This window comes from Xenopus laevis, chromosome 6L, assembly GCF_017654675.1.
Source record: "Xenopus laevis strain J_2021 chromosome 6L, Xenopus_laevis_v10.1, whole genome shotgun sequence".
NCBI lineage: Eukaryota > Metazoa > Chordata > Amphibia > Anura > Pipidae > Xenopus > Xenopus laevis.
The window spans coordinates 30,631,337-30,647,202 of NC_054381.1; the positions used below are offsets into that span (position 1 = coordinate 30,631,337).

The window sequence follows — 15,866 nt, forward strand, 5'->3', positions numbered from 1 at the left end:
CTCCTGTTTACTTTAGTCATAATAGTAACGCGCAATGATATGCGTGAGAGACTTATATGAAGCAGTAGCACAGACCGCAGTGGTAGTGAACAGTGGATATGTACTTTAACAAGGTGTGGCCTGGCAACGCTAATCCCCGAGTGTTTGTGCAAGTGCAACTCAGGACGCAGTGTGTGTGTGTGTGTGTGTGTAGCCGTTGCACAGGTCAGTAGGGCATCACACACACATTCCGGATGCCGCCCCCGCCCATCAATAAGCAGAGCGCTGGGAGTGGCCTCTCTTATACAGTGTATCCGCCGTGGGTTAAAGATCAGATACGCAGCATTCCGCAGGCTCAGTCTCATTCTGTGAAACAATGGCGTATCAGGGGCAGCATCCAGGAGGAGGCTACTACCAAGGAGGGGTAAGGTGCACACCGGGGAGATGCCTGCAATGTTATGCGCGCTAATTGGATTGTGATGTAGGGAAACTGTGAGTTTGTGTAAAGTAATAGTGGGACATTACAGGTACACACTTGGCCATACTGTGTTATATTGGGGCAGGTATTCTGTGGGGGACTGAATGGTTGTGCTCCTGTATATACATGTGTGTAAGCTTGTGCCAATGTAACAAACAGTAATGGGGGAGGGAGCAACGTCATTCCCGGGAGGGGGGAGCAGCTGAGGAGAGATTATCATCTTGTCTGTCCTTGCTACTGTGCTACCTACAGGCCCGGGAGACTTGGTACATCCCAGAAATATTCTATACAGAATCCTCCCATTGCCGCACGGCCTATGTATTACTGGGCAGGAAGATAAACATATGTGTCCCCTATCTACTTCTATCAGCATTCATTGTGTGTGTGTGCTTCATGTTGTGCTTGTGGCTTTATACTTTGTCGTTTTTTTGTGTAAAAGGTACACTGACAGGGCATCGTCCTTGTGACCGGCTGTAGTTACACAACATATATTTCCAGCATATAATACAGCTCTAGATGTTCACAGACGGTTTATGTCAGGGTTGCCGGGTCGCATTTTCAAAACCAGCCAAAGTCGGCTACAAAACCAGCCCAAAACTAGCCAAGAGGCTCTTCGAAAATACCCCAAAAACCGTGAAAAAAGTCTGAAAAAAATAACAAATATATGTGAAAATTAGGGATAGAATCCACTATTTTGGATTCGGCCGAACCCCCGAATCCTTCACGAAAGATTCGGCCGAATACCGATCCGAATCGGGTGGGAAGTGGATACATTTCTTACTTCCTTGTTTTGTAACAAAAAATCAGGCGATTTCCCTCCCCGTCCCTAATTTGCATATGCAAATTCGCATTTGGTTCAGCCAGGAAGAAGGATTTGGCCGAATCCGAATCCTGCTGAAAAAGCCAGAATCCTGGATTCGGTGCATCGCTAGTGAAAATACACCTTTTCCAATTTTATTTTCACAAATTTTTCCATGAAGTAAAATGGGACAGATTCACCCGTCACCAGGGGCGTAACTACAGAGGGAGGACCAGGAGGTATAGGAGTCCCTAATACATATACAGTTGCAATAAATATTGGTAAAAAAAGGTCAACCTTTAGACATTTCGGTGGCCAGCAGATTTTTGCCCCAAAATTGTCTGAAATTGAGCAAAGTTAAAGGAAAATGCGAGAGTGCTTAAAAGGAAGGGGAGACTGGGGTACAGAGCCCAAAATCTGGTAACTCCCGACTTCTACAGTCAGTCCCATTGCATGCTGGGTATTGTAGTCTTACATTAAACTTGGTAGTTGGCAAATTGTTAAAAACCTACATTACCCAACATGCATTGGGAGATGCAGGCTTGGCTGCAAAGTACAAACCAGCCAAAGGCCCAAAAAGTAGCCCAAATCCGTACCTTGGCTAGTTTGTACTTTCAAAACCCACCTGGGCTTTAAATTAGTAGCCCAACCTGGCAACACTGATTTATGTGAAAATGAAAGTATTTGGCGGGTCAGGAAAGCTCACTAATGGATGGAATATTCAATTTTGAAAATACAAATTTTTACAGCTTAAACCCCTGGTACTTCAGGTTATGACGGGTTTTTTTTTTTGTTTTTTTTTTTTGAAAGCCTGGACATTTTCTGAAGCAAGTGACTTCACTGAGCATGGATAATAAATAGTGGATAATGTACCCCCTTACTGTAATTTATAAAGATGTCATAAGTCACAGAGGAGTTATGTAGACATATAAAAGCACAAGGTCACAGGCAGTGTGCTTTTATACTGGCCGAGTAACGTTGAGGTGATTATTAATATCTTTATAAGTTTTATAGGGCACAGGGGTACATGATATAGGTTAGTCAAGAATTTTCTCTCTTTGCTGCAGAAAATGGGTGATACAAATGTTGCATAGGGTACTATTTTCCCAGCACTTTTTTTTTTTACAAAATGATAATTGCTTATGTTAGGCTTTTATACAAGGGACAGGCAGTGTGCAAGGGAAGAACATTCTAGGAGAGATCACCACAAGTTATAAACGTTGCATTATAAGGACATAGGAGAGTGCTATTTATATAGTGAATAAAGTACCCCCTCTTGTAAAATATACCGTATATACTCGTGTATAAGCCGAGTTTTTCAGCACTAAAAATGTGCTGAAAAAGTCTACCTCGGCTTATACTCGGGTCAGTATAAATCAGGCATTGTCAAAGTATGGTCTGCGGCCAATTGCGGCCCGTGTTTAAACTTAAACCGGCCTGCAGTATGCCTAAAAAGATTAACATTAATGCGGCGTCCAGCCGACCACAGAACAGAGCAGCTGCATACTCACAGTAAATGCGAGCATGATCCGATGCCGCGAGCAGACCCAGTGACTACCCGCAGTGCATCCAGGGAAATAGCCGGCAACGCATCGCCGCCGGAGCGCCAAACCAATTTGCAGCCTACCATAGATGCGGAACCCGGGGACTCGCGTAAATGCGAGCATGATCCGATGCCGCACCGGAACCACAAGGCACTCAATCACTAGGACCGCTGGGACTTCCCTGGAGGGTGCTACATAGGGTGAGTGAACCATGAACCCTGGGGATGTCCCGTTTCAGGCCCTGGGAATCTTGCAACCCACCCTGCAGCCCAATACCTGGTGCAAAAAGGCTATTGTGCACCCTCACACACATCACCCAGACCTCTGTTGTCCAGGTTGATCCAATGCAGTGACTTAAGGAGCAGCAGTAGGGGCCCCCAAGGAGGAAGGTCCCCTGCTGCTGAAACCCAGGGGGCACTCCTGCCAACTTACTCCCCTGCAGCCTTAGGCCCTCACACAAACAGGCTGAGAGGTATTTGAAGGCCCAAGGTGTGAACACAAATGAGGCCATCAGCCCTGGCAGCTTCTAACAGCCCTGCATAGATTCTAACACTGAAACACTGAACCATTTTATTTGTGTTTTACAGCATGTTATTAGATACTTTCCTATGTGGGCAGTTTCTATTTTGGTTGCAATTTTGCATTGTACACCACAGTAGACTTAAGTTTCCAGTGGCTGCTGCATATCTCACCCTCGGCTTATACTCGAGTCAATAAGTTTTCCCACTTTTCATAGGTAAAATTAGGTACCTCGGCTTATACACGGGTCGGCTTATACACGAGTATATACGGTAAAGATATTATAAGTTACCAAGAAGTTTCATGACCATATAAAAACACAAGGCCGTGTTTTTATATAGGTCATGGAACTCCGAGGTAACTTATAATATCATCATATTTTGCAACTGGGGGTACTTTATTTATTATAATACATAAGTTTCAGTGAGTCATGTGGCAGAAATGACATCAGAACTCACCGTTTATAAGGATATAATTTACAGTATATTTATGACTCGTGTATTATATTCTTGTAAACTGTGCTTAGTGATGTCATCAGTTAGATTTGGTGGGGTGCTTGCAGAGATCACTTGTTACCCTACATATAGTAACCAGACACCCTGCAGTATGGTACGAGGAAAGTATAGGGCCCCTTAGAATTCCATGAGCTTTAGGAATATGGCATTTATATATAGACCTGTGTGACATAAATATCGTTATATCCAACTTGTATTTTATATGAAGGACACTCAGGCAGTTGTTCTGACACATTGTTGCTATTTTGCCCTCAGTGGTTACTATAAACCCATTAAATACTGTTAAATGAGCGACAGCAGAACGTTGGCATTCCAAGTCACTCGCAGAGTTTATAGATCGTTTTACTATGCAGTCAGGGCACTCATTTGTTGCTTAGCATTGGGTAAAAGATTAATGTTCCATAGTTACAACACAAAGGTTTCATGTTTATAGATGGGTTATTCTTTTATTCCAGAAAGAACGGTAAAGACGTTGTCAGTGGCAGACAGTTGGCCTTTCATACATTAGCTGTAACCTTAGTAGCTTTTGTTTGCACTGCCTCTAATGGTGGCCATACACATACGGACATTGTTCTCCGTTCACGAACAACAAAATAGCAAGCAATACTGTTCTCAACTCAAGCACTTAGCATACAATGTAGACATGGTTTAGGCCGCTCAGACTGTGGTACCTTTAACCATTACCCTTTACCGCACCACGTTTCCAAGCTTAGCCCTAATCGAAGTGTTGTGAGCTTACCCACTAAAATTGTGGGTAAAAACTGCTTAAAGAGATTCTGTCATGATTTTTATGATGTCGTTTTTATTTCTAAATTGCAAAAGTTTACACTGCTAATAATTCCCTCTACCATATAAAATCTCATTCCTGAACCAGCAAGTGTATTTTTAGTTATAATATTGGTGTGTAGGCAGCCATCCCAGGTCATTTTGCCTGGTCATGTGCTTTCAGAAAGAGCCAGCACTTTAGGATGGAACTGCTTTCTGGCAGGCTGTTGTTTCTCCTACTCAATGTAACTGAATGTGAAAATCAACTACTATGTGTGTGTGGCACTGGGTTGAAGGGGCAAATATCAGAGGTGCTACATAGTGCTTTGCACATATATATATATATATATATATATATATATATATATATATATATATATATATATATATATATATATATATATATATATATATATATATATTCCTTGTTGTAAAGATGCAAAGCTGGATATCCAGAACTCAGCACACAAGGAAGCTGTAATTACATTAATGTCAGCTTCCTAGGTACTAAAGCAGTGCTTGTGATGGATATAGGATTGGTGTCTGGGGCCAAAGGGGAAGAAAAAGTGTGGCAGCTCTAAAAGGGGTGATTCACCTTAACGTAGAATGTCCCATTCCTAGCACCTTTGCAATTGGTCTTCATTATCTTCATTTTTTATATATATTTTGAGTTATTTGCATTGTGCTTTTGCCTCTTTCCAGCTTTGAAACAGGGATCACTAACCCCATCTACAAAACAAATGCTCTGTAAGGCTACACATTTATTGTGATTGCTACTTTTTATTACTTTCTATTCACGCTCTCTCCTCTATTCATATTCCAGTCTCTTATTCACGACTGGTTGCTAGAGTAATTTGAACCTTAGCAATGAGATGGCTGAAATTGCAAACTGGAGAGCTGCTGAATAAAAAAAAAAAAAAAAAATGGGTTAAACAGCCACATTTTTGGAATACTTGCAACTTATTCTTATTAAGCTGGCCATACATGGAGAGATCCGCTCATTTGGCGATGTCGCCAAATGAGCGGATCTCTTCCCGAAATGCCCACCTTGAGGATGGGAACGGGCGGTCGGATCGCGGGACCGCATCAACGAACAGATGTGGCCGCGATCCGACGGGATTTTTAGTCCCATCCAATCGAGATCTGGCCGACTTTCAGCCAGATCTCGATCGGGGGGCTCCATGCACGGGCCAATAAGCTGCCGACTCGGTCTGTCGGCAGCTTTTATTGGCCCGTGTATGGCCACCTTTAAGCACCCAGTACAGGTAAGAGTACTAGGTTATTTTATCTTTGCTCCTACTCAGCATTCACTCTATTCAAACTTACATACAGCATGAACAATATTCAGAATAATTTAAGAAACTCTTTGCTCTGAGCAGTCTTTAGGGTTTCATGGCTTCCGTCAGTGAAAGAATTGAGAATGTCTGAACAAATGGAAAGCAAGCAAATCTACAGTGTTGGTAAATAAAACATGAATGAACTGTAATTGGAGTATTTTAAAACAAATGTATGATGTAAGATTCCTCTGTAGAATGATAAAGATTTAACCCATTAACTTTTACCCTCATGAGTCTATCCATACTGAATATCTCTCTTCTCCATTTGCAGTATGGCGGAGCCCCCGGGGGTCCTGCATATGGGCAGCAGCAAGACCCCATGTATGGCTACTTTGCATCTGTCGCAGGCCAGGTGAGCTTCATTTAGACATTCCATCTGGAACGTGGCTGTGGACAAATGTTTAGCAGAGAGCTCCTAGACATGAATGTAGCACCAATAAACCCACCTATTCTAAAGGGGTGGTTTACCTATAGTTTACCTTTTATTTAGTATGTTGTAGAGTGGTTAATTCTGAGCAACTTTTCTATTGGCCTTATTTTTTTTCTTTTATAGTTTTTGAATTATTTGCCTACTTCGGACTCTTTCTGGTTTTGAAATGGGGGTCACTGACCCCATCTAAAAATACAAAATGCTCTGTAAGGCTTAAAATGTATTGGTTTGTTACTTTACTATGTACTACTACTTTGTATTACTCTATTCATGTCCTCTCCGATTCATATTCCATTAAATTTTTTTTTCTTTTTCAAGTCAATGTTTGATTGCCAGGGTAATTTGGACCCTAGCAACCAGAAAGCTGAAATTGCAAACTGCTGAATAAAAATATAAATAACTCAAAAACCATCAAGTAGTAAAAAAGGAAAATCAATTGAAAATTCTCTCAGAATGTCATTCTCTACATCATACTTAAAGGAATTGTTCAGTGTAAAAATAAAAACTGGTTAAATAAATAGTATGTGCAAAATAAAATAATGTCTAATATAGTTAGCCAAAAACGTATGTATAAAGGCTGGAGTGACTAGATGTCTAACATAATAGCCAGAACACTAATTCCTGCTTTGCAGCTCTCTTGGTCTCCACTGATTGGTTACCAGGCCGTAACCAATCAGAGACTTGAGGGGGGGACATGGGTCATAACTGTTTGATTTATGAGCTGCATGCTGTTTTCCAGTCATACAAGGGCTTTTCTTCTATAACTCTGCTCCTGATAATGTTCTAATAATGCACTTATTGTTACTTTTTATTACTATTTATGACCCCTTGTTTGTTACTACTAATTTATTGTTTTGCTGTACAGTGCTTTGCCCTCGAGGAGTGCTTTACAAATAAAAACATACATACATACTTAAGATTTTCATTGCAAATATGAAAATTAGCCTTCTGTGTATTTTAGTCAGCTGAAACCCTCTCTGGGGAACCTTTCACAAACTCTTTCCTCATTGCTAACTCCAGTATCCATGTAGACGAATCAAAGCTTCTCACCAGAGGGAGCAGCATTAGATAGGGTCACACTGGGTTAACTCTTTAATCGCAGTGGAAGAACATACACTTAATTTGTGTCAATTCTAGGATGGCCAGATAGATGCTGATGAGCTACAGCGGTGCCTCACACAAGCAGGGCTCTCTGGGGGATACAAACGTAAGTATAATACATGCCCTGGAGCCATCAAATTTCCATTCTCACCGATTTACACTTATATACCTGGACTGATCTGAAGCACAGCCAGCAATTGTTCCCTTATAAAGTAATGTCACATTTAGGGGCAGATTTATCAAAATGTGAGTTTAGAGTTTAGTAAATAAAAAATACTAGGGATACACCAAATCCACTATTTTGGATTTGTCCGAATCCTTTGCGAAAGATTTAGCCGAACCAAATCCTAATTTGCATATGCAAATTAGGGTTGTGAAGGAGAAAATTTTTTTTTACTTTTTTGTTTTGTGACCATAAATCACGCGATTTCCCTCCCCACCCCTAATTTGCATATGCAGAAGAATTCAGTGAATCCTGCTGAAAAAGCCAGAATCCCGAGCCGAATCCTGGATTCGGTGCATCCCTAAAAAATTTAGTGCAATAATCTGTTTGGGCAGGTGGGGACATTTTCCACCTTAAGCACCCTACAAACTAAAATGGTGTTCAATAATTTAAAATAATTTTATTGGTATTAAGACCTCACGCAGTTACAATCTATAAAAAAAAATTGGCCGGCCTACCTTGTTGCACTTCAACAATTATAAATAAATAATTAATTTCAGTTATAATTTTCATACACCTTGAACTTTAATTCATTCTATATTTGCTAAAAATTCATCAATGGAGGTTGGTTGTTTGATAACTTGTGTTGATAAAGTTCACAATCCTTTGCTGCAGTTAAAATGTCCCATGCCAATTCCGTTTAAATTTTACATTGGTGTAGGCTGCTTAATCTAAAACTGCTCGATTTGCTTATCATTAATCCAAAGGATTAGTTCAGGATGAAAAATACCTTGTCGGAGTCCATTCTATAATGTCCACCTGCTCCAGAGACTCACACGAGGCGTCTCCCTATCGCTATATCTGCGCCAGAAAATAATTCTCCTGAACTAGCTGAACATGCCAAGTTTATTAATAAATTGTGCAGGTTTCCTTTTCTTTTATTTAAATCAATAATGTTTTCTGTATACGCCTTTCCCCAGGTCACCTAATTTGTTTGTACAGCTACATTACACTCTGTTTGTTCTGCTTTCATTATGAGCTGTACGAGCCAAAAAAAAAGGAAGACTATTGTTCATTGTCCCTGATACATATTCATAGCATATACATTTACTGCTTACATATATACTATGTTCCTTGTGCATCTACCCTCTGTAAGTCTACGGCTGCTGCATACCAGTTGCAAATATAATGTGAAATATAATGGATGCAGGCAATCCCATGTGACATCAATTGGTATTGTGACTTCATATCTTGTCATAGGCTGCTCCCAAATCACACGTTGCAGCCTCTCTCACCTGTACTGTACCATTTTTGCCAGCTTGCTTACACCATAAAATGTCCCCCATCTGGCCACATTGTAGTAATGATGTTGTATTTCCTGTTTTGCAGCTTTTAACCTGGAAAGTTGCCGTCTTATGATCGCTATGCTGGATGTATCCTTTTGTTTTAAAAATTCCTATTGCATTTGCTTTCATTTGGGCACTACTGTTCTGTTGTCCTTAACTTTGATGTTTTAGAGGGATATGTCAGGCAAAATGGGCTTTAATGAATTCAAAGAACTGGGGATGGTAATAACTGGTTGGAGACAGCACTTCATGACGTATGATTCCGATAGGAGTGGCACAGTTGAGGGGCATGAACTTCATGCCGCCTTGGGAGCAATGGGTAAGTGACAGAGAAAACATAAATATTACACACTAAGTAAGGTGATTTTCATGACTTAAAAACTGGGTAAATAGGCTGTGCAAATTAAAAAATGTTTTCAATATAATTAGTTAGGCAAAAATGTAATGTATAAAGACTGGAGTGACTGGATGCCTAACATAATAGCCAGAACACTACTTCCTGCTTTTCAGCTCTCTAACTCTGAGTTAGTCAGCAACTTTAAGGGAGGCCACATGGAACAGAACTGATCAGTGAGTTTACAATTGATCTTTAGCATGCAGCTCAGATTCAAAAGCATCAGTTATGACCCATGTGGTCCTCCCTCAAGCCAATGATTGGTTACTGCCTGGTAACCAATCAGTGGAAACCAAACGAGCTGCAAAGCAGGAAGTAGTGTTCTGGCTATTATGTTAGACATCCAGTCACTCCAGCCTTTATACATTACATTTTTGGCTAACTGACTATATTAGAAACCTGTTCTATTTTGCACAACCTATCTATTTACCCACTTTTTATTTTTATACTGAACTGTTCCTTTAATTGGTTTTCAATCATATGATCATCTTGAATGAGGGCTAAGCCTTAAAGTTAACATTTTCTTGGTGTAAATATGGACAGATGGTCAGCAATAGCAATGGATACTAATCATCTGTTATGAAATTTAACTTATAACCAACCACTAAAAAGAAGCAGCCTGCCTTGTAGGTAGTCTGAGCTAGCAGTAGGATTAGTGGAGGCAGTTACCAGTCAGTGGGTTTAAGGAGGATAACTACATGCAGAATGGGCAGTGTTTGAGGTGGGTTAGGAAGCCTTTATTTCCCACCATGCAGTGCTAGTTGTCCTTGCAGTAGTCTCAAAATCTTGATTTTGCAGGTTGGCTGTAAGAGTCTGCTGAATTGTAGAATTGTTCTCAAATCCACAGACTTGGGGTAGACTAAATAGTCATGGGCCTTTTTTTGACAAATGAGCCTGGATTTACGATAATATAAAGAGACATTTTCAGGGGCTAGCTTCAGTGATTTGTGCACTTGGGCATTCAGATCTGCATGTGCCATTTTCAGGTAGCATTCAATAATTTAAAAGATTTATAGATTAGCTGATTCCTGATAGACTTTGCTGTAAAATATTCTCACATTTATTGGTTTTTCTCCAGGCCAACGGCTCTTCTTGAGAAATAACAATCCTGGGGAATCAGCATAAACAGAAGCATAGAATACCTGTGTGTATTAGCGATACACTGGATCCATATTGTTTGGATTTGGCTAAATACTGAATACCAAATCTGAAGTGTAATTTGCATACAAAAATTTGAGAAAAACCCAACCCTCTACTAACAATAGGTTTGTGCTGATGTTTAGAATAACTTTCAAGGTTCTGCTTTGGTTCAGCTGAACACTGATACTTTGGGCAGATCCTGCAAAGTGCTTGGATGCTTCTAGCCCAAATGAAGTTAAATAATGAAAGAAACTAGTGAGAAGAATAGAAAGCCTCCACAGACCTTAGAAAATAGTTGTGCCACATTGTGTCATTGCTTAATTATGGCACTGAAAACACTGAACAAAACATTGCCTGCTTATTTATATTATAATTACATGGATACTTGAGTAGGACAAACGCTCAAATAATATATTTTTTTTTAATCTACAGGGTATAGGTTGAGCCCTCAGGCACTGAATAATATAGCAAAAAGATACAGCACAAATGGAAGAATCACCTTTGATGATTACATTACCTGCTGTGTGAAACTGCGAGCTCTGACAGGTAAGCAGTCTCTGTGGCATGACTGTGATTGGTAAATATTAATGCAGAGTTGGCAGATGCCATCTTGTGCCTGCTAATTCCACTGCAGAAGTTTCAAAAAGAGACACTTCTCATATTCACTAGTGCAGGGAGGGGAGGCTTTTGTTCTTATTTATAGTAATCATGGGTGGTTTGGAGAGGTATCAGTTTTTCTGCTGGCATAGCTCAGTTCTTCAGAACTCAACAATTTGGCTTGGAGCAGTATGGATTCAAACTCTGCATACCCTCTGTCCATCCTGCTAGATTATCTAGAAAGGGGTCTGTACAATATGCTCTGGAAATTCATTGAACAAATTCCCTTATATTTTATGTACATCCTATTCTTAGTCAATCCGCTTTCCTTTGGAGTTCCCCATAGTAAAACTGTTGAAATTAATATAGTAGTGTTAGTATTAGTTAGGGATGCACCGAATCCACTATTTTGGATTTGGCCGAACCCCAGAATCCTTTTCGAAAAATTCGGCCGACAACCAAACCCTAATTTGCATATGCTAATTAGGGGTGGGAAGGGGAAAACATTTTTTACTTCCTTGTTTTGTGACAAAAAGTCACGCAGTTTCCTTCTCCGCCCCTAATTTGCATATGCAAATCAGGATTCGGTTCGGCTGGACAGAAGTATTTGGCTGAATAAATCCCGAGGGGTGGGAAGTCAGTCTGTTTGCCTAAACGAGTCAGCCAGTCTGAACATGGCCTTCTGAAGGTATGACCAGTCCCTTCACAGTACCCTTTAATACGCTCATTTATACCAGACAAGACACTGGGCAATTCAACATAAAATTAGTATCCATTATGAAGTAATTCTAATAACTTGGTCTAGAAGCCTCTATTGGGACTCTAACCGATACTGGATGTGACTTTAACCCAATCCTCTTGTGACCTCTATGACACAACTGGAGACTCTCTGTCCCACTCTAAATTTGGCGGTCTCGCCATTGGACAGGACTAAACCCAGTTATACTCACCGTCCAACTTTAGCGAGACCCCACTTCTGGTACCATTAACTGTAAGAACAGTCAGGGCTTCTGACGGAAATGCTGGTGCATAAGTGCGGCATAAATGGGAGCACTTCAGCCGGGAGATGAGATCTCCAGAAGCAAGTTTGACCTGTAACTGTGACTGTGTCCTTCTTGCTCTTGTTCTTAAACTTTTCAGGGGGTTTCAATGTAAATGCTGATTCACAGATGGGAGCCCCATCTTTTCTCCATGTGTGCTTCTGTGTGCGCATTTGGGTTTTCTCACCCGTCAGAATTCATTGTAATCTCTCTGACGGTACTGTGGCTACAAAACCAATAACTCTCACATGTCCCGTTGTGGTCACTGATTAACCAGATTTTCCTCTCCTCTCAGACTATGGGCACACAGGGTGAATGCACTGGCTGTTGTCCGCCTACATTTTTATTTTTGCCCTCACACACAGGCTGAGGTCAAATATGCAGAAGGAGGCACCTCTGGGCTGAGCTCAGCTTCCGCTCCATGGTGCATGTGTGTGATCCCAAGCAGGCTGATGCTATTCAAATCAATGGAGCACTGAGCAGATCTGCTTCTCTCCACCTGCAAAAGCTAGAGCTTTCAGCCTGTGTGCCCACCATCTTAAGCAACTCCATTAGACTTCATGTGCCGTCAGATGAATATAGTTACTTGAAAACAAAAATGCTGCAATATGCTGAGATGCATGTGTTGTTTTCTAATGTATGAAAAAACTAAAACTAATATTGTTGAAAAAGAAAGGTGTCAAAAGTGTAACTTTGTATGTTTTGCAGACTTGTTCAGGAGGAGGGATGTTTCCCAACAGGGTGTAGTGAACTTCCAGTATGATGATGTGAGTATGAGCTCATAACTGCCACTTCTATAGCAACTGAATATCCATACTATTAGCAGCAGGAAAGAAGGTTTCTGCTACCAAATATGGGCCAACTGCTGTTGAACTATTGGGTTTTGGAACAGTACTTAAAGGGGTTGTTCACCTTTGAATTAACTGATCTGATGGGAATGCTGCATCTTCATCTGACGAGATAACATCTGAACTTCCATTGAATATACATTTAATGTCTGATGTAGATCTGTAAACAAACTACACCTTCCGACTTTATTTGATCTGACTTCCATTCTAGCTATAGTGGGATCAGATTTCGTAGCAACCTACAAATCTCATTCTGTTGCTTTGTGTTGCATGGTAAAATCAGATAAAATCTGACCCGCAAAATCCCCCATGTAGTTTTATTCAGAATCGTGATAAAATCCACTAAATTGTAGTGGATGTTTGATAAATCTGCTTCACTCATGCTCTTCAACTACAGTTAGTGGTGATAAAATGTTTTATATATTCTAGCCCCAGCACACATGCTCCACGCCATCACTTTTCCCTATCATGTTACTAATATTATAAATTATAGAGTTTATGTGAAACAATGTTTTCTGTTTTTTCCAGTTCATTCAGACTGTCATGGCCATATGAAACATGAAACAAAGGCATACAAGAGAATAACCAGCTGCACATTCTGCTTAACCACTACATTACACACGAGAAATCATTTAAGTGTCAAATTGTCTTGTAAATTTTTCATTTATTGTACATTTTTGTAAAATAAAATGCAGTTTGGTTATCCAAATGTCTCATTTTCCATGTTTTTACTGATCATTTATTTTCATCAGTCTGTACTTTACATATACTCCAGCCCATTCCTTTAATCCAGTTCCACTGATATATACTTTAAAGGAAATGCAAACCCTCCAAACAAACTTAATTTTGAGTTTCTCAGAGTTTCAGGCACATGTTTAACAAGTTGTGACTGAGATAACAGGGTGAATTGGAAGGTTCCTTAGTCAATGTTTGATGTAGTTGGGAGTAAATTTACTACTCTGCTCTGTCCTTCTCAGCCAAATCACATTCAAATGTGAATTACAGTTTCTGAGAAAAATATGGGGAATGTTCAACTTCCAACAATTGTCTGAAAATGAACAGCCCATATCATCACAAACCTTTTTCTATTTTAAAATGAAGCATTACCAAGATATTCAGCTCTGCAGCTCCGCTTTCCAGCCTACAGGATGATGAAGAAGTAGGTTTGTGATCCAGTGCTACTGCACATGCCCCTTTAATTTGCATTTCATTAATCTAATTGGCTGACGTGTGTTGGCCAATCAGATCCGTCATATGCTAATTAAACTGCAGGAAGGTACTTGCGCAATAGAGCTTCAGGTTTTTTGGCACATTGCAATGATCAAAAACAGGAAACCAAACTGAACGGCGAATCAGAGGTTCATTCAGGGGCTGCAGAGCTAAGCTTCATTTAAAAAAAAAAATCGGTTCAAAAATTGCTTTTAATTAAATAGGGATGTATTGAATCCAGGATTTAGTTTGGGATTCAGCCTTTTCCAGCAGGTTTCGGATTTGGCCGAATCCTTCTGCCTGGCCGAACCGAATCCTAATTTGCACATGCCAATCCAAAATAGTGGCTTCCTTGCATCCCTATAATTAAATGGGCTGTTCACTTTGGGACTTTTGTCTGAAGGTTAACATTCCCTTTAACTACTTTGCACATGTTTGAACAGGACATAATTAGGATAGAGAGTGGCTTAATCTGAAAGCCCAGTGAAACACTGAGCCAGCATTGAGCAGTAATAGTTTAAAGCGGACATACAGAGTAAAAAAACAACAATGTGCATTAAAGTTGTGTCTCTGGCTGATTTATTAAAACTTTCTCCAAAATCCCTACTAGTCCCATCCATCCTTCACTTCCTTTCCCAGATTCTGCAGGGGAGCCAGTGGCACACCACTATAGAATAGTAACCAATCCAAAGCTAGGCTGACCTGATACAGAACTCAAACCTGTCTTTTCTCAGCATGTGCTACCAGAATCTGCAACTGTCAGCTCTCTGAAGAGTATTTTGCAAAGGCTATAACGTGTTCAAGTGGTCTGCCATCGGCTTCTTGCTTTTATTACATATTCTTCATATAGGTGCAAACTCTTGCATGTATACGATTAGGCTAAAAGTATCCAGAGACCCCTGTATGTAGGTCATTAAAGGAACAGTTCAGTGTAAGAATAAAAACCGGCTAAATAAATAGGCTGCACAAAATAAAAAATGTTTAATATAGTTAGGCAAAAATGTAATGTATAAAGGCTGGAGTGACTGGATGTCTAGCAGAACACTACTTCCTGCTTTTCAGCTCTCTAACTCTGAGTTAGTCAGCAACCTTAAGGGGGGCCACATGGGACATAACTGTTCAGTGAGTTTGCAATTGATCCTCCGCAATCAGCTTAGATTCAAAAGCAACAGTTATGACCCATGTGGTCCCCATCAAGTCACTGATTGGTTACTGCCTGGTAACCAATCAGTGGAAACCAAGAGAGCTGAAAAGTAGGAAGTAGTGTTCTGGCCATTATGTTAGACATTCCGTCACTCCAGTCTTTATACATTACATTTTTGGCTTACTAACTATATTTAAAACATTTTTTATTTTTTCACAGCCTATATATTCAGTTTTTATTTTTATACAGAACGATTCTTTTAGGATGTGTTCCATGTGCCTACGGTATATATAAGCCTAATTAGTGGTGCTTGCGAAGCAAAGCATCACTACTGTTATCTTGCAAACTTATTTTTTTAGTGGTGCTTGCGAAGCAAAGCATCACTACTGTTATCTTGCAAACTTATTTTTATTCTTCTTCCGTATGAAAGTTTGGCGCGTAACTAGTCCCGCACCGTTTGTCCTAGACCCATGAATGAGGTGTCAAATCGTGCGGCTTAATCGGGAATGGGGTGGTAT

The 15,866-nt window shown here is 40.2% G+C and overlaps 1 protein-coding gene across 1 annotated transcript; it reads left to right on the forward strand.

Moving 5' to 3' along the window:
* Positions 1–340: 340 nt before the first annotated feature.
* Positions 341–13,698, forward strand: sri.L (sorcin L homeolog). Its single transcript, NM_001097890.1, is given in 8 exon segments — positions 341–403; positions 6,208–6,288; positions 7,504–7,573; positions 9,020–9,063; positions 9,148–9,295; positions 10,943–11,056; positions 12,856–12,914; positions 13,524–13,698. Coding segments are annotated over 8 exon segments (591 nt in total). The 5' UTR covers positions 341–355; the 3' UTR covers positions 13,551–13,698.
* The last annotated feature ends 2,168 nt before the right edge of the window (positions 13,699–15,866 follow it).